At 40.9% G+C, this 19,156-nt stretch overlaps 1 protein-coding gene across 2 annotated transcripts; it reads left to right on the plus strand.

The window, feature by feature from the left end:
* Positions 1-358: 358 nt before the first annotated feature.
* Positions 359-14,417, plus strand: tnnt1 (troponin T type 1 (skeletal, slow)). Of its 2 annotated transcripts, XM_028023510.1 has the most exons (15): positions 359-486; positions 4,688-4,715; positions 4,805-4,818; positions 4,908-4,982; positions 5,126-5,143; positions 7,714-7,734; positions 9,612-9,633; positions 9,740-9,800; positions 10,638-10,754; positions 10,853-10,930; positions 11,613-11,726; positions 11,815-11,924; positions 13,345-13,435; positions 14,060-14,100; positions 14,187-14,417. In XM_028023510.1, exons 2-15 carry the CDS (start codon positions 4,690-4,692, stop codon positions 14,230-14,232), a joined length of 834 nt encoding a protein of 277 aa, XP_027879311.1. In that variant the 5' UTR covers positions 359-486; positions 4,688-4,689; the 3' UTR covers positions 14,233-14,417. The 2 variants fall into 2 exon arrangements, with proteins under 2 accessions (XP_027879311.1, XP_027879312.1); XM_028023511.1 differs by lacking the exon at positions 7,714-7,734.
* Positions 14,418-19,156: the final 4,739 nt, after the last annotated feature.

Below are 19,156 nucleotides of genomic sequence, written 5' to 3' on the forward strand. Positions count from 1 at the left end.
TTGAGAACGTTGCTCATTTTGCTCATCCATACCTCTCTCTCTCTCCCTCCCTCCCTCTTTCACTCTCTCCATCCATCACCCCCCCTGCCCCTCTTTATTCCTTTCATCCCCCTCTCCACCTGCCCTGTGGCACCCCTCCATTTGTCCAGTGAGGTCATCCCTGTGTTCTCCCTAATCCTCCGAGGTGCTCGTCTTTCTGCCTCTGCTTAATCCGCCCATGGCCCCCGGCCCTGACCACACACACACACACACACATCTGCTCATATGTGCACAGACCCAGTTATTCTTGTATTGTATGCTCAGTCCCACAGTAATTCCGCAGCCTGCATGCACTCATTGTTATTCAGTCAGTTATATATATATATACACATAATATCGCTCCACCTCTTGGTATAAAATCTGTCCGTCTTCGTGCGTTGGACGTACTGTGCGTCCCCGTCCGTCTGTGTGTCTCCTGTGTGAGCTGCTCACCGCCTCATCTTACAGGTATGTCCATCTCTACGTCCATCTAACAGCTTCTGGGATCTAATGCAGCTAAAATGAAAATGACTTCCTCTGGTTTCTACTCATCTTCCTAAAGCATCAAACACTGTATTGTTTTGTGACCATTAATCACTAATACGCCGTTTCTCTACACTGTAATTTCATTAGGACCAGCAAACAAAGAAAAATAAAAATCCACATTTTAACACACTGACTCTTGGACGCTCAGTGTACCAACTGGGAGTCGAACCGCCAACATTTTTCTTTTCCATCATTCAATATAAATCTGTTATTTTCAAATCAAACTTTTACCACTGGAGAAAGACAAATTCAAAAAGTCTAACGCAACAAAAGCCAACTGCAAAGCCAAAAACTGTAGTCATGGTAACAAATTTAGCTTCAGACTGAAAAAAGTGCAACACAGAGACAGAGATGCTGACCCTGCTTTTTTTTTTTTAAATGATGGAAACAGATTATTTTTTCCCAGCTGTCTCTGCTGTCCTTTAAAAAAAGAAAATATCCTGAGTCTTACCAGATTGCATTAGTACAAGACAAGCCCACAGTTTGTAATTATTTTGAGTTTATTTTTCATTATTATTATTGTTTTCTATTTAAGCTGCAGTATTTGCTGTTGAGTAATAGCAGGTCAACAAATGTGGTTCTAGTTGCTAAAAAAATTACGATGAATGCAAATGAACCTCTGATAAAAGGGGAATCTATTTTTGGCACCTCATATGTGAAAAAGTGAACATCAACCAGTCGCACCTGCAGGTCGGATTTGCTCGGCTTTGTGCCGCAATCCGGACACAAACTCCAACACCAATCAAGCTAAAATGTCCGATCTGATCAGATACTTATTTGGACCAGCATCTCCCGCTCCGACAGTGTCGTGTTTCCTCCCTCCAGCTGGCGCTTGGCCCCGCCCCTTAGCAACAGCTGAACGTTAGCTGACATCCTCACCGCCAGGCTGGCTTTGGTCCACAGCTTTAACCCCACTGAAGTCACTTTTTGATCTTTGTAAAAATACCCCGTTTATCAGTCACATTTCCCAGCAGCCTTTGCATTACCCGGAACCCGAGCGAGAACACGGCTGGCTTCTCTCCAGCCCACAGCCAGCCGAGAGCTGCGCGCTGCCGGACAATCATACCCACACAAAAGTTTGCCCTTGACCACTGAGGCTTCGGAACATGACGCTGTCTCCAAATCCCCTGTTTTCGTTTTTGTTTTTTTGTTTTTTTTTTCATCCCTGTTCCCTTCCTACCCCAGCCCCGGTAGCTTCCAGTTGTTTCTACAGAGGTGTTGAAATGCGCACCTCATTCATCTTTCCAGACGTTTTTCACACCCTCCCACTCTGGATGTCGTTTATGTTGGGGAGGGAATGTATTCAGTCTCTTGAAAAGGAAAAGCATTGCTCAAGTAATGTGGTGGCAGTGAAAAACACTGGCATGTTGTTCATGGCCACAATATGACACAGTATGTCATATTGTGGCCATGAAGGCCATATTGACCACATCTGACCACAGAACCTTCTTCCAAATGTTTGCTGACACACCAAACCATTACGCTTTTACTTTTTTTCAGGATTATTGTTGTATTTAACGAGCCAGTATTTAACGTCACATTTAACTCTGGAGAACTTTGGCGTGCAAAGCAGTTCATGGTGAATGACTAGTTTCCTACGACAGTTCGCAAATCTTTCTGCGTTCTGTTAACGTCGGGGGGGGGGGAACCCACACATTTTTGCAACACTAGTGCCACAGTTAGTGTACCAGTTGTGATCCCGTTGTGATCAATTTTGCGGCCCTCCATCTGAATTTCGCGCGTCGTCCGGGTCACGTGTCTGAAACCCAGCAATATCCTCGATTTTACAGAAGAGTTATGGATCCAACACTTTGGTTTTTGGGGGGTTAGTTGCACTAAATCTGTGAAATATACGTCAGCACAAGCATCGACTTTCAACAAGTAAAAGTCGTTGTTTGTACGCAGATGTTTCTGGAAGACGCAGCGGGTTTCTTCACAGAGCTCCGTTCCTCAGCAGACCCAGTGACAGCAGATCAGTAGCAGCACATGGGCAGGTTAGAGACTCACTGCTGACAGCAGAGCTGCTCCAGGCTATTTGATCGTGTATGATGGCTGTCACAACAGCCGACGGAGGAGAGGCGGAGCAGAGTTGTCAGCGAAGCTTTAGTCTGATCTTTGATTTAACGCTGCGGTCACACGGCTGCCCCAAGCTCTGCCTGAGCACAAACCCCTAAAGAGTGCAGAGAAAGCATGGCAACAGAAGTTAAATAAAGTTTAAAATCAAATTATTAGAGAAAGAAACATGCAAAGAAAAACAAACATATTATTTGACATGATGAGTCGTCTTCTTGTAAGTTTATTGTAGTGTAAAATGGACCTCTGACTTCTACTAAAAGGGCCAAACTCGTTATGGATTCTCGTTTGACAGCTGCTTGTCAGCAAATGGGTGAACACGGAAGTATCAGTTTTAATTGAATTTAATTGAAAATTTAAATGAAACTCAATTTAATTTAAATTGAGTTTAATTTAAATTATCATTTTTTTTCCAAATCTGGCCAGGGCAAAGTACAGATTGTTTTAGCAGAACTTGTTTCTTGGTAACTGATTTGAAAACACATCGACCCACTTAGAACCAGTCTGACAGAAAGCCTGTGATGTGGGGAGCTAAAGGTCTAAAGGTCCGAGAGGATGAACCTGTGTGTATGCGCGTGTGTGTGTGTGGATGTGTGTGTGTGAATGTGTGGGGTATGGAAGTGACAGAAACACAATCGTTTATGGTTTCTATGTGTTTGACCCCTCTGTTGCATTCTCACCTGTTGACACCTCATCAATCTCTCACGCTGCCCTGCCAGGAAGGTGTCAGCAGGCCGCGCCCTGGGGTACCGTCCGTCTGTGTCCAGGGTCTATGTCAGGACAATGGCAGCTCGGATGGACAATTTAAAGCCAAATCTATCAGTGTGTGTGTGTGTGTTTCCTCCAAAGTGATTAGTCACAGCATAATGTGAAATATAGTGAGGATGACTCACTCCTGCTTCTGAGCTGACAGTAGGCAGTATTATGTTACCACAGTTTTATTTTGCACATACTGTAGCAGCGGCGTTGGATACAGTATAATGAGGTGCAGTTACTGTTTCTATTTTTTCTTCTTTTTTTTAAAAGGATGTGGCCTTTTTAGGCGATGATTTATTTACACATTCTCACATTTCTGTTACTTTAGAACCACAAATTCCCATGACTTTAACTGTCATATTCAACAGAAACCTGCTGCAGGTTGCAGGAGGCAGTACCTGTGTTTGTCTGTAACAGGGAATCCTAATAAAAAGCACCGGGCCAAACACTGGGACCTGGGGAACACCAGAAACTTACCTTTTCTGAGTGAAAAGGTTGAATTTGCACAACCTCAGAAAAAAAAAACATGTAGAAAACTGTAAAGCAGATGTATTGATGAAAGGTCTGAAAATTTGAACAGATGATAAAAATGTTCTAAAATCTGAGGGAAAACCACCATTAGCTGCAGTCAGAGATTTTGAATTTCAGAAATTTTCTAGAACATCTGTGAAATTCCTGAGCTCCAAAAGTTGAAAATTTGTGAGTAGAAATTCAGAAATTTTGAGACTATTGTCAGAGGTTTTTTTTGTTTTGTTTTTTTTTTATTTGCAAAAGTTGAACATTTTCAACTTTTAAAGCTCAGAAAAATGTCCCAGGTTTTTGTAGGAAACATGTGAAATGTCAAAATTCCTGAGATTTTTCTTTCACAAATTTTCGACTTTGAGAGTTTGGAAATTTCAAGCATTTTTCTAGAAAATTTGAGATTCATCTCAAACTTTCTGAGTTTATTTTCTCGCAAATGTTTGACTTCTGGAGCTCCGACATTTCTGAGATTTTTCTAGAAAAATCTCTGAAATTGATCTCAACGTTTCTCAGGTGGTTTTTTTTGGTGGAAATTTACTCTCCCCTTTCTTCTTTCTATCTACAATGACCCTAATACAGTGTCACAGTAGGCATTGAAAACAGTTGTGCGGGAAGTCTCTACTTCCCTCAGACATCAGTGTGTGCATGCGTGGCTGCTGGTGTGTGTCCGTGTTCCTCTGTGATGGACGGGTAATAAAAGAAAGTTTGTAACGTTCACACGCCTCAGGTTGGAGAAAGGAAGCTATTCTCATGTGTCTCTTTTTACTTCCAGCCATGTCGGACGCTGAAGAGGAATACGAGTGAGTGGAGTTTCTCTAATTGATCCTGATTTATTAAATGTCGTCACTCTATATGTTTCCAAACTCTTTACTTTCATGTGTCTCTGCAGGGATCAGGCGGTGGGTAAGTTCCAGGAGCGACACCTGTGTCTTGTTATTTTCTCCCTCCAAGTTTTTAACTCTCTGAACTCTTGTTGTTTTGCGTCTGACTAGAAGTTGAGGAGGAGCAGGAGGCGGAGCCTGAGGAAGAGGAGGAGGAAGCTGAACAGGCTGAAGAAGATGGAGGAGGTATGGTTCAAATTAAGAAGGAAGAATTGCGCAGATTGTAACTGCGTACTGATAAGATGTTATGCTGATAGTTTTTGTTTAATGCATTAACCTCTTTTTCCTGCTTTCTGATTGGGTGTCACTGTGTTGGTCCGGGCCAATAGAACAGCAGGAGTACCAAGGTACGACAAATCACCTCTGACAACACAAACGTCACCTAGCAACTAAAATACTTTAACTAGTCAGTTTGAGACTGAGGTTTCATCCCAGATCTTAGTATACAGTGTCAAGTATTATAAGTATTTATATCACTTGATCTTTTTTGCCACCACAAAGTTGCTGTGCTTAGGGCACCAAATGTCCAGCTCCGGCCCTGGCTGTGCCAGAGAAACATCTGAATGTTCCGAACACAGAACCTTGAGGACTGGAGAATAATATAATATTCCCTAGAAAAACTCTGACGATTAGCAGGACAGTTATTTGTTTACTAATAGGCTCGTTTTACTAATTAGGGAAGATATTTGTTTCCCTAGATTTTATTTCAGTGTTGAACAAAAAAAAAAGAAAGCATTCCAAGCTTTTCCAATTATTGTGAAAAGAAAAACAATGAATCAACGTATCATTTTCCTTCCACTTTACAATTGCGTAGTAATTTGTATTGTTCTATCACATAAAATCCCAAAACGATACATTCATGTTTTTTGTTCTAATGTGACCAAACCCAAAGAAGTTCCAGAGTTAGAAGTAGTTTTTCCAAGGCATCGTACTTCCACTGTCGTAAGCATACTGTGGGTTTTTTTTTATTGCTCCCTCACACAGAGCTTTAAAGGCGCAAACACAAAAAAAACTGAAGTCAGATTCAGTTTCATTTTGCACACGAACAAAGAATGGTTTTAATTATGTTTCCTCTGAAATTCACAGCTGGCAAATTTGCTGGTGAAGAGATCTTACTGCAAAGTTCATGACAGGACATGTGTTTTCTGTTTGGGAACAAGTTTAAAAATTATACAGTCACATTTTTACACATTTGCATTGCACTGTATTGTATGTACTGTGAATCATATGTGATATAGTTTTATATGTGTTAGAATGTATGCGTGTTAAATTATGTATGTATGTATGTAGTTAGTTAGTTAGTTAGTTAGTTAGTTAGTTACATTTTCTGAATTCCCAGTCTACAATGCATGAAGAACACACCCACATCCACATTAGTTGACCTAATATGTTTTCTGTATCTGTAGGTTGTAAATTTCAATGATTAGTTTGAATTTTTTCATGTTTTCTATCTTAGTGACATGATTAGTAAATTACAATATCTGTTTATGAACATGTTTCTTTATTGTTTCAGTACATTAAATAAAAAGATTAAATAGGGAGACATACATTGTCATCATCTTGTGTTGCTAATAGCACTTAGCACCACAGTTAGCCGTTCTGGTGTGCCATGTTGTTCCCAGATTCCAGCTCCAACTGCAGGAACAAATATAACACATAATAAAATGTTTTTTTATGTTGGAAGATGGAATTTGAACCTAAAGTTGACATTTCAACCAAACTAGCCATTTACAAGTCACAGTATCACTGACAACTGCTAGCTTTTGCGCTTGTAGGGCAAACTAAATGCTGTTAGCAACAAGCTAATTATTCCAGGTTCTCTCCACCTTCATTTGAAGTGTTGATCAAACATTTTCACAAATTGATACGTCTATCACTGATTTAAAGACATATACACCATCAGAAGTATTATTAAGATTATTTTAAAGGTTTTTATTACCACATTTGTCGCTATTCAACAACAAAACTGCAGCCACATCTGACCTTAAGGCTGCAGCTGCAGCTGCAGCTGCTGCTAAATCTCTCACTATTCCTGTCAGATTCTCATCCCAGGAGATTTTGCAGTGGATGTTTCCAGAACTCTGGATCCTGAGTATAAACTGAACCCTGTAATGTTATGACTTAATTTGTAAGGCAACAAATTTTCTTAAAAGCTTTTTGGAACATCACAAGGTGGATATTTTCATGCTAATGTAACATTGAAATGCAGAAACCAGAAGAGCAGACCTCTTACATTTGTTTTTATCTGAAATGATTTTTGTGAGAAATTTCTCTTCTCAAAGATTTTGCTTGGAAAATCGTGAGTTTGCTGGTGACACTGACACTGGTCTTATTGTAAGAAACAAAGAAACTCTATTCTGTCACAAAGGAGCTAATGTTGTTTTAAAAGGTTTGGAATCTACTGCAGCAAAATTTGCTAAATAGGTTCAAGAGTTTCAAGTAAAAAGTCCACTAAAAATAATGAACTCATACTTGGAGTTACAGTGTATGTACTTGCCAGTACACATAACACCAAACCCTTTGGAAAAGTCTCAAGAAATATTCTCAGCACAACTTTAGGGGATGAAAGGAGAGTCTGGCTCCGGTAAAGTGGTGTTGAGAGAATAAAGTGGACCTGAACGTCCAAAATGTTCAACAAGTTCAACTTTGTGCTTCTGCAGAATCAATATTAACTTGCTTATTAGCCATCATCGTCTGTCTGCTTTTATCCTTTGTTTTGTTTTTATTGATATTTATGATTCTGTCCCCACGTTTCTTTTTACATTTATTTCTTACTTTTATCCATTTTCTATTACCATCTGTGACGTAGTCTCTTTTTTTCCCCTGACCTCACATTTGACCCATATCAACGATTCATTTGTTGCTTTGCTGCCATCTGTGCGTCTCTCACTGTGCTTTCATGCGGCTGCTCCATCAGACCAAGATGCCCAGGAGGAAGGTGAGAACATGGAAAAAAAACTATTTTTCCCACCTTTCTAAAATAATTGCCTAACATAAAAAAAAGAACATTGACTTTTATAAATCCAGCATGACTCACTTCTTAACATCGGACCGTTGGAGTTGACCTTGATTAAAGGTAAAGTTCTGGTCAGATCATCAGCTTAGATGTTGCTCTGCTTTGAGGCCGTCAGTGATTTTGTTTGGACTGCTCTTTTTTCAGGGTGGACTGAACTTTAATGACTTTTCAATTTAACGCAGATCTTCTAGCAGTGAATGTATGTTGCATGTTGCATCCTGGCAAATATGGCCAACCCCACTGGTTGCTCTCCGGACACAGACTCAGCTTTTATTCACATCCTGCACATTTTGTGTTGGGCTGACATCATTCCCTTTCAAGAATCTCCAAAAACCAGTTCTGATGTATGTTTGGGGTCATTGTGCAGGTTTAACACCCAACTGTGTCCAAGTTTCACTCATCTTGACCGAAATGTCGCCACCAAGATAAAAGAAAATTGTTTAGAGTGTTTAGAAAGAACCTCGTGGCATTTTCTATTAGATTTACACGCGTCCACCTACAATGAACATCATGCTAAATTATTATTATTATTATTATTAGGGTCTGCATCTTGGACCATTCACCTTGTGTTACAGTCAATGTAGAATATTTGATGGAAAACGAAGCGATCTAAAGGTTTCTGGCACAACTTCCCCTGTTTCAAAGTACATAGGAAGTAAAAATCTTGTTTAAAGGAGCAGCATTGTGTGAAATCGACTTTATTTGAGGTTTACATGATGTTGCGATGTTTTTCAATCATCAAAACCACACCTGGAGTGTTGCTCTGATTCTTTCATGAATATTTGAGAAATCCTGGCGACCATTCAGCAGTGCAAAACGCCGGGGTGGATCTAGCCCTGCCTCTGAGGATGGAGCTCCTCCCCTGCGGTGCGCTTTCTGAGCTTCAAAGCTTCTGCCTCACACTTGAAAATGTTCAACTTTTCAAACTCTGAAATTTCCCAGTTTTGTTTTTTTTTTCTAGGAAATTTCTGAGATTGACCTCAAAATGTCAGGGTTTTTTTTCTTTCTTTTTGTTGTGGAAATCCACAGCTGGTTTCCTACCTAAAAAGTTCGCTACGGTTTATGTCACCTTGTAGCATACAAACGATTCTGTTCAAGACATTTTGAACAGAATCGTTCAAAATGTTTTTTTAGCTCAAAAACATTTGAGCTAAAACTCAAATGTTTTGGCAGACATTTACTCCTCCGTTTTTTTCTATCCACGACGGCCCTAAATTTAGAAATGACTTGAACCTCAACCATGTTAAATCAAGTCTAGTCTGGGTCCAAACGCTGAGTCCTTCGCAGGAAATGAATAAAGAACAGTGAAAAATCAGAACCTTAACTGCAGACAGCTTCTTCCTCTGCAACTTAAGCAGCTGTTAGTGATTGAAATAATTCCCTTAATTCATGTTTGATGTATCATCCAGAAAACAGAACAGTTCAAATGCTTTTCTACAAGCGCAGTGGATCTGTGGCATCCATACAGATGATTATTGTGTAATAACTTCTATGGTCTGTTGTATGTTTGATGCAATACTCTTAATACTTCCCGCTCAGACATTGTGTGTTTCTAATAAACTAAGCAGTCATGATCCAAACCTTTTTCCTGATTGGTAGTTCTTTGTCAAGTATATTTAATATACAAAAGTCTTTGGATTCTTGTTTTGCTGTAATTTCTAAAGATAACAAACTTTTCTGAACATCTCGTCTGTTGCCCTTTTCAAAAGATGAACCATCCTTTTCACCGTTTCACAATCCTTTCTTTCGCCTCACGCATAAACTCTAAATTTGTTTATTTTCTGCATTTTTCTCTGCAGAAGAAGAGCGCCCCAAGCCAAAGTACGTTGTGTAACCCTGAGCTCACATTGCTTCATCTGTCTTTCTGTGGTTTCCTCCACTATCTTTCACTAAACTTTGGGGTTTTTTTTCTTCTTCCGTTTTAAAGGCCTCTTGTGCCCCAACTTGCTCCTCCAAAGATTCCTGAGGGAGAACGAGTGGATTTTGACGTAAGTTAAGAAGACGATTGAAACAGCATGTTCACGAGTAAAGTTGCAGCTGAAGCAGAAGGTTCTGACTGGGATCAGATGGAGAGTTAAGTTCTGCTTTTGTCACTTTCTCGCCGGGTGATGGCGGCGTAACCGTGAAGGTTGTGGTGAATGTGGAAGCGATGAGTGACACAGGGAAACGGAGCGGAGTCCATCGTCTTGTTACGGTTTTGTAACAATACTATCAGCTCATATTACTGAGTATTAAAATCCATCCGTGCATTCACGGCTCTGTCCAGACCTGCATGCGTCCAGAGCGCTGTGCATGCGGGTCACTTTGGGGTCGCAAACGTTCACGGAGAAGTCTGATTGCGGTCGCATTTACCTTGTAAATGACCTTGCAAAACAATAAAAGCAACATTCTGTAAAAAAAAAAACAACAAAAAAACTGATCAGAACTGAGCATAAACACACCCTGCAGCGGATGGCTTCATTTCATTCCAGAAAAAGTCAGAGAGAAATCTGAGACTAGCCACGAAATTATCTACGTCTAAAAGAAAATGTTTTTTTCCCACAATAAATATAATGATCTTATTGTTGCTACAAAACCCCAAATAGCTTGGAGCTAAAACTCAAATCCAGTCCCATCATTGGACAAAATGCTTTAGCAACATCAAAGTAAGCTGTTAGTTTGGTTGTAGCTCAGTAATCACCCAATGACCATCTCCTAGATTAACTCTTGGATCAAGTCCACTAGTTACTAACAGCTGGTCCTGGTCTTTCTCTTCGGTCGTCTCTAGACGTCGAACGATTGATCGCCAGTCGTCTCTCAACTGTTTTCCTTCGTCACTTTGTCAGGACATCCACAGGAAGCGCATGGAGAAGGACTTACTGGAGCTGCACACCCTGATCGATGCTCACTTCGAGCAGAGGAAGAAGGACGAGGAGGAACTCATTGGGCTGAAGGATCGGATTGTGAGATCACTTTAAGACTCGTGCGGCCTGTCAAGTCTCAAAGCCGGTTTGGAGAGCAATTGGGATGAAATGAATCGGCCAAATGTTTTTCCCTCCAGGAGCACCGTCGAGCCGAGAGGGCCGAGATCCAGAGGGTCAGAACCGAGAAGGAGAAGGACCGACAGAACAGGATTGCGGTAAAGAGCCGCATCCCTTCATAAAGCTGTATTCCATACCTGTTCACAATATGGAATCATAAGTTTACCTGCCACTTACAGTTTATACGTCATATGTAGAGTTCTTGTAACTTTTTCGCATTTGCGACGTCAAACATATCTCACAAGAAATGTTCAAAAATCATGTAGAATTTTTTTTTTTGCTTTACAGTTCCAATTTGATTCTGTCATATAAAACATTCGAGTGGCGAAATGTAAAAAAGTCAGAGGAGGATGCCTACTTTCACATCCAGGGTTTCCCCCAGAAAACCTGGATGGTGTTCGGGGCTCTAGGGTGGTCCTCCAGCCGGCGGCCATGTTTTTGAGTTCAAACATGTTTAAAGTCGACAGGAAATTTGAAAATATCACGTAATAGTTATGTGTTATTGGGAAGATTAACACCTACTGGTAACACCAACTATAGAGTCTTTAAAAAAGGCAATAATTAAGAACAAACTAAAATAAATTAACAATGCTAAGCCTGGTGGGGGCACCAGCAAAGCCTGGCAACCCGCCAGGCTTATAATACCTTGTGGGAAACCCTGTACATCTGTTGGAGGAACTTCATCAACCTATGCAAGGCCTTTACATCTGCTATGCTACAACAATAACGCAAAGCAAACATGATGTTTTGTCTCGATCCCTCGTCCGTTCCGCCTCGCAGGAGGAACGTCACAGAAAAGAGGAAGAGGAGGCCAAAAAGAAGGCAGACGACGACCTGAAGAAGAAGAAAGTGCTGTCCGGCATGGGAGCCAACTTTGGAGGTTTCCTGGCCAAAGTCAGTTCGCCTGGTGTTTTCACCTTGGGCCGATGATGAAAAGTAGGAAAAGCTGTGGATGACTGTGTGCCGTTTAACCCCGAACCAGACCGAGTCGAGGAAGAGCAAGCGCCTGACGGGCAGGGAGATCAAGAGGAAGACGCTGGCCGACAGACGGCAGCCTCTAGGCATCGACAGCATGAGGGAGGACGGCCTGAGGTGAGTCCCTCCCAGATGTATCGCAGCCAGCTAGTAATCCTGTGCAGCGGTGGATTTTTATGTTAGTGGTGCAGAGCTTGACTCAGGTCTGCATCACAGTAGAGCAGGAGGCGACTCACTTTTACTTTTGGGCCAAACCACGAACGCTCTTAAAGGGCCGGTTGTGCCCGAATATTCTGAGACAGTTTTTACCCGATAGCAATAACAAAACTAAATGCAATTGAAAACAACCATTAATCACCATATGATGTATGTGAGAATGTGGCTGTTCTTATTTATTAGTTTTTTTGTTTTTGTTTTTTGTTTTTTAACCAGTTATTTGTTATTTTTTACATTGTGTGTGAATTGTGAGACAGTTATTTTTTGTTTTTAAGCATGTGCACTGACTGGTGGCGCCTTTTGAATTTCGTTGTCCTTGTGACAATGACAATAAAGATTTATCTTATCTTATCTCTTATAAAACTCATGAACAAACTTTTAAATTATGAATAAATTCTTGCAATAATGTTATTGTAAGAATAAATTTTTTTTTTTTTTTAAAAAGAGACATTATATGGACCAATCTTTGCACATTCCTACGTTGGTTGGGCTCGAGGGCAGACATTCAACCAGCGGCCTGTTGTGTTTTTGAGTTTCAAAATGTTTAAAGTTGACAGGAAATTTGAAAATATCACCTGATAATCATGTGTTATTGAAAGATTGAAAGATCAATACATGAACACCAACAATAGTCTTAAAAATTGCCAACATTTTAAAAAAGATTTAAATATATAAGCAATGCTTAGCCTGGTGGGGGCACAAGTAAAGCCTGGTGGCCCGCCAGGCTTATAAAACACTGGAGGAAACTCTGACATGAATCCGTCCCTTCAGGGTTTTGCGATCGGTTTTGTGACTATTTGCAACAAAAAAAAACAAAAAAAAATCTAATAAAAATCAAATGTTTGTCATAAAAAATGTAGAAACGTTTGCAATAATTTGCACACATGCATGATGTTTTATCACAAAAATGTCATCAGTTTAGTCAGAACATTATATTTCTCTAAATCTGGTTAGAATAAAAATCTGACCTCATTTTTGGAAAAAAAAAAATTTGTCTTAGTTCAGTTGAAAAAAACATAGACAGCTTCCAAACAACATATATTTTTTGTAACCCAGTGTTACAAATGCAGTCACCAAGTGTTGTAGATGTATGTATGATGTATGTACAGTATGTACCATGTATGAGATGAAAACTAATCCTGAAGTACAGCTCTCATTATTTCTGTGCTCCATGATTTTGTTCCTTGGCTGAATTTTCATAGCACTCTTCTTATCTCTTAAAGGATTGTACACTGATCCAGCCAAACTCGTTAAAGCGTCACACACTAATCAGATTTACAGCATAAGGTCCGGCTCTGAATTCTGGGTCTGTGTTTCTCAGGAACCGGGCCCAGGAGATGTGGAACTGGATCCAGCAGCTGGAATCCGAGAAGTTCGACTTTATGGAGCAAATGAAGCACCAGAGATATGAGGTAGGCTTCACAACCCGCTGCACCACCTCTCTGTGACGGGAGGAAGGCGGGTTCAGCTGGTTGAGCAATCCATTTTTATCACACAATTTGGAATTAAACTGGTAAACATGAACGTATTCAGCAGGAGCACACTACAGTTTCTGAATTTCTGGTCATGTTTCTGAATCTTTTCTTCTAAGTTGAGCAGCTGTGAGGAATCTGTTTGTCATCCGAGAGCTTTAGTGAATAAACAGCAGCACAAAGATCAACACTGCAAAAACACAAACTCTTACCAAGTGCTTTTGGTTTCGTTTTTAGTGCAAATATCTTAGTACACTTGAACAAAAATAACTTACAAGTAACTTTTCAGGAGAGATATAGGAGCTTGTTTTAATTCAATAATTCCATTTTATTGATGAAAAAGCACTAAGCCACATTAGTACAGGCTATGGCAGATTACTTGAAAAATGTTTTTGTTATAAGTGAAACAATCTGACGATAAATGCGTTTTATTACGTTTGTGGTTTCAGCAAGACAAAAAAAAAAACGTGGAAAAGTTCAAGGGTGATGCACTTTAATTAAGCTCTAATAAAAATCTAGTAATGATCTGCTAATCCCAAGAACACTTTTCCTTGCCTCCCACAGATTACTGTGTTACTGAACAGAATCCAACATGCTCAGAAATTGTGAGTAGACGCAAAATCCCACACGTTTGATTCCGCCTCCTCCCGGCTCCTCACTCCTCTTTTCCTGTCCGTCTTTCCTCCCTCAGCAAAAAAGTCCACGGCAAGGGGAAGGTGGGCGGCCGCTGGAAGTAAAACCACAAACACAAAAAACAAAGATGGGAGCAGCGGGATTTAAAGACGAAGAACAAAAGGAACACTTTTTTTTTTTTTTTATTGGATTCTTTCTGGCGCTCCTGGGTTTCTCTGGGTTGTAACTCGACGTTACAAACCAGCAGCATCAAGAAATGTAGAAATAAAAGTGCATGCGCTACATTTGAGAGGATGTGTGATTTTCTTCAATGTCTTCAAGACAAATTAAAGAATTTGAAAAAAATCTCTGAAACAGACAGGCAGCCAGAACACCCAAGAGCAATATGCTCTGTCTCTCTCTCTCATGTCCCTTCATGCTTTGCACCAACTGAAGGTGATATAATAATGATTAACTCCAAGGCGCAAAGAATTACAGTAATTCCAATAAAAAAGTCGCCACCTGGATTTAACTAAGCAAACAGGTACAAGCCTCCTATTGGATAAGTACTGCATAGGCGATTATCTTTCAGCTGGCAACAAGTTATTTAACCCCAGCTGATGCAATGAGTAACTCCTCATTTCTTAAACAACCATGGCAAAAGACACATCCTGTGGTCGTGGAAAAGACGTTAGTCTGTTTAAGAAGGGTCAAATCATTGGCATGCATCAAGCAGAGAAAACATCTAAGGAGATTACAGAAACTACTAGAATTGGGTTAAGAACTGTCCAACGCATCATTAAAAACTGGAAGGATGGTGGGGAGCCATCGTCTTCCAGGAAGAAATGTGGTCAGAAAAAAATCCTGAGTGATCGTGATCGGCGATTACTTAAACGTTTGGTCAAATCAAATCGAAGAAAAACAACAGCAGAACTCAGGAATGTGTTTAATTGTGAACGCAAAAGCATTTCCACACGCACAATGTGAAGGGAACTCAAGGGGTTGGGATTGAACAGCTGTGTAGCCGTAAGAAAACCTCTAATCAGTAAGGCTAACCAGAAAAAAAGGCTTCAGTTTGCTAGGGAGCATAAAGATTGGACTCTGGAGGAATGGAAGAGGGTCATGTGGTCTGATGAGTCCAGATTTACCCTGTTCCAGAGTGATGGGCGCATCAGGGTAAGAAGAGAGGCAGGTGAAGTGATGCACCCATCATGCCTAGTGCCTACTGTACAAGCCTGTGGGGGCAGTGCTATGATCTGGGGTTGCTGCAGTTGGTCAGGTCTAGGTTCAGCAACATTGTGTGCCCAAAGAATGAGGTCAGCTGACTACCTGAATATACTGAATGACCAGGTTATTCCATCAATGGATTTTGTCTTCCCAAATGGAACGGGCATATTCCAAGATGACAATGCCAGGATTCATGGGGCTCACATTGTGAAAGAGTGGTTCAGGGAGCATGAGACATCTTTTTCACACATGGATTGGCCACCACAGAGTTCAGACCTTAACCCCATTGAGAATCTTTGGGATGTGCTGGAGAAGGCTTTGCGCAGTGGTCAGACTCTCCCATCATCAATACAAGATCTTGGTGAAAGATTAATGCAACACTGGATGGAAATGAATCTTGTGACACTGCAGAAGCTTATTGAAACAATGACACAGCAAATCAAAGCTGTAAGCTGTAATCAAAGCTAAAGGCGGTCCAACAAAATATTAGAGAGTGTGACCATTATTTGGTGGCGACTTTTTTTTGGCCAGGCAGTGTATATATATATATATATATATACTGCTCAAAAAAATAAAGGGAACACTTAAACAGGTGTTTACCACTTAAAGTGTTCCCTTTATTTTTTTGAGCAGTATATATATATATATTTTTTTTTTTTTTTTCTTTGGCCTGTTACCTCGTTGGAAAGAAAACTGGATATCACTACTTGACTGGTCTCCCTCAGCCAATCTAAGGTCAGTGTACGTTTTCAAACCAAGGTTTCTGCATTCTGCCAGGCCGTTAATATTTATTTGGGAACAACCGGTTTCATGAAGACCGAGGAACAGCAGACCAGTCAGGGAAGAAACGTGCGGAAAAGGTTTAATGTGGGGTTAGGCGACAAAAAAAAAAAATGCTGGTTCTGTTTCTGTTGCAGTTCTGTTCGGCACGTTTCCAAGCTCCACAGAGCTTCACTTCAGCTCCTTCAGACTAGCCAGCAGCAATTAGCAATCACCTGGTGGAACTACATGCCTGCTGAGCTCACTATAGTGAAACTCTAGTTAAAACATTTTTAAAAGTTGTTAAAGGGTTAATGGAGGCGCCATGTTGTGACGACTTCCTGAAGGCGGAGCGTCAGAACGAGCAGGAGTTTTTAAAGAGACAGAGGCCCAATTTCAAAGCGTTAAATCATGAAGTCAAATTTCTTTAAGTCACGTTTGATATGTACACAGCATTTTATAACAACTGGAGGTAACATAGTTACTTGACTGTGCTATAAAATGTCGCTATATGCCTGGAAAATACATAATACTGTCCATTTTAAAAAAAAAACGAGAAGAAAATCAAAGTTTGATTTTCTCTTTTTAACACAAAAAAAAGAAATTTTTTTGTGTACAAATTAAAGGATTCTCACTTTTACACAAAAGTAAGAATCCCTGCCTTTGTAAAAGATCATATATGTAAAATTAGGCAAGAGTAAGAACAGGCTTCTCATAAAAACAGCGAATGCAAAAGGATTTCTTAACACACATTTCCATGGTGGAGCAGCTGCATCCAAACCCATACATCATCAAGTGCAGTGCAAAGCAGTGGAGTAAAGCACGCCGTCACTGGACTCTGGAGCGGTGGAGGCGCGTCCTCTGGAGTGACGAATCACGCTTCTCCATCTGAAAATCTGATGGACGGTCTGGGTTTGGCGGTTGCCAGGAGAACGGTATTTGTCTGACTGCACTGTGCCAAGTGTAAAGTTTGGTGATTGGGGGGGATCCTGGTTTCAGCTTGTTTTTCAGCAGCTGGAAAATTATAGCCTCGGAGGCTTGTTTTCATCAATTCAGAGCTGTTTGGCAGCTGAAAAAGCCGACTCTCTTAAAAAGAGCCGAACTCCCCACCACCACAAAAACAACAATAAAGTACACTGACACTTGTGGCGAAATTAGAACTAAATTATCTCTTTAGCACTAAGTTAACAAGCACTCCGTAGGTCTGATTTCTTTTTTTTTTTTTTTTTTTTTTTATGCTGTTGTTGTTTTTTAACGAGTAAAGTTTAATAAAATAACCCTAACTGCAGTCTGCAGTTCAGCTCTTCAGTCTTCTCTCTCAATATTCTCAGGACATAACTTATTTTAAAAATGTTGTGTTCTCCTGTCTTGAGGCTTATATTGCTTTGCTTGTTGTGAAAATAATACTGGATGACTTATTGGGCCTCTGCGGTACAGCAGCAATGAAAACTCTTGGCAAAAACAAGATGCAAGTCCTTAACAGGAGCCTGCAGTTGTTGACGCTAAAAAGGGCAGTAGCGTCACTGAGGTTGTGTTTTCTTAGCAAATAGATGTATTTATCCCAGCACACATGGTTGGAACTTGGAGCCACAAGCTGAAGACAAGCCTTGTGGCTAAAGTGCCAATGAGAGTAAGAACATTAATGAGGTGAAGAAATTGTAGAGAAGCAGAAGCAGTGATGGTGACAAAGAATCACAAGATGATATATGGAACTATTACAAAAAGAGAACGACTAGATAGTGGATTGTCTTTCAAAACACATATCAAGTTTTGAGAAGAATCCTCTGGCCTCCGCCTTCCTACACATTACCACTTGATTCTCATCTCCCCTCAGTACTCCGTCTGGTCTTTCTCTCATTGAGCTGGATTTCTCAGGAGGAGTTTCAACTGAGACACTGGCTCTGTGTCTCTAAGAAACTCCTGCTCTTTCCAACACTGCCTTCAGCAAGTCATCACAACAGGGCTCCTCTACTAACACTCTAATAAAGTTTTTACCAGTAGCTCGTATAACAAGCTCAGCAGATGCACAGCTCCACCAGGTGTTTGCTAAATGCTGCTGGCTAGTCTGAAGGAGCTGAGTCACAGGGTAAGGCTGCTCTGTGAGGTGAAAGCTTAGAACCTCAGAAGCTTGTAAACTGCAGCGCCGAGGAGAACCTGCGTCTCGAAGGCGGCGCTAGCTCCACCCAGGATTTTTCCATGGATGAACCGTTGTCATTGGAGATGAAAGGATTTCTCAAACCTGCATGAAAAAAATCATGGCAACATTCCAGGTGTTTTCTGTTGAGGAAATAGCATAACAACGTGATGTAAAGCTAAGAAAAGTTGATTTTACATAACACTGCTCCTTTAAGTCGTTTTATTGCTGGCAACGATGTCGTGGCCCTACTTGCTATGGGGCTGTTTACAGCTCAGATGATTCCCGGTAAGCCTTACTGAGCTGACGCATTCCACATGTTACGACTAAACGTTAGCCATGACGTATGCTATTGATTGTTAGCTAGGTCAAATCAGATCCAACCGTTCAGCTTCAACAAAGTCCATGCCTCCAGGAAGCGACCGTTTCTCAACAGCTGAGGGTTGTAGACCGTCGGGACGAAGCAAAGCGTAGAACAAGTGGCTGGTTTGAAAAGGCTAGATTCAAGTTGGCATGTAGTATTTCGTCATTCACCTTCTTGCAGTGGAAGAATTGCTAGCTCAGGAACACAGCAGACAGGTACGATGAACCCGGAGTTGACCTTCTCTAAGAGAACTGTTCAATCCATCATCTGAAACTGGAAAAGGTACGGCACAACTCCAAACCAGTCGAGACCTGGTCGTCCGACTCGACCCATGAGCCACGGAGAAGCAGCAAATGGCTGCGTTACCTCTGAATGAGCTGGGGTACAATTAGTTAGAATTAACTAGTTGTTCCCACCCACCATAGCATTTCCTATGGAGGACAGAGACCTATCTACCATTCCTCCCGCTACATGTCTTGAGACTGATGGTGACGGAAGAAGGCTGAGTTTGTATCCGTGGAACCATTTTGGTCTTGGATCGTTATCTCCAAGGACCCAGTGATGG

The sequence above is a fragment of the Xiphophorus couchianus genome, chromosome 7, assembly GCF_001444195.1.
Source record: "Xiphophorus couchianus chromosome 7, X_couchianus-1.0, whole genome shotgun sequence".
NCBI lineage: Eukaryota > Metazoa > Chordata > Actinopteri > Cyprinodontiformes > Poeciliidae > Xiphophorus > Xiphophorus couchianus.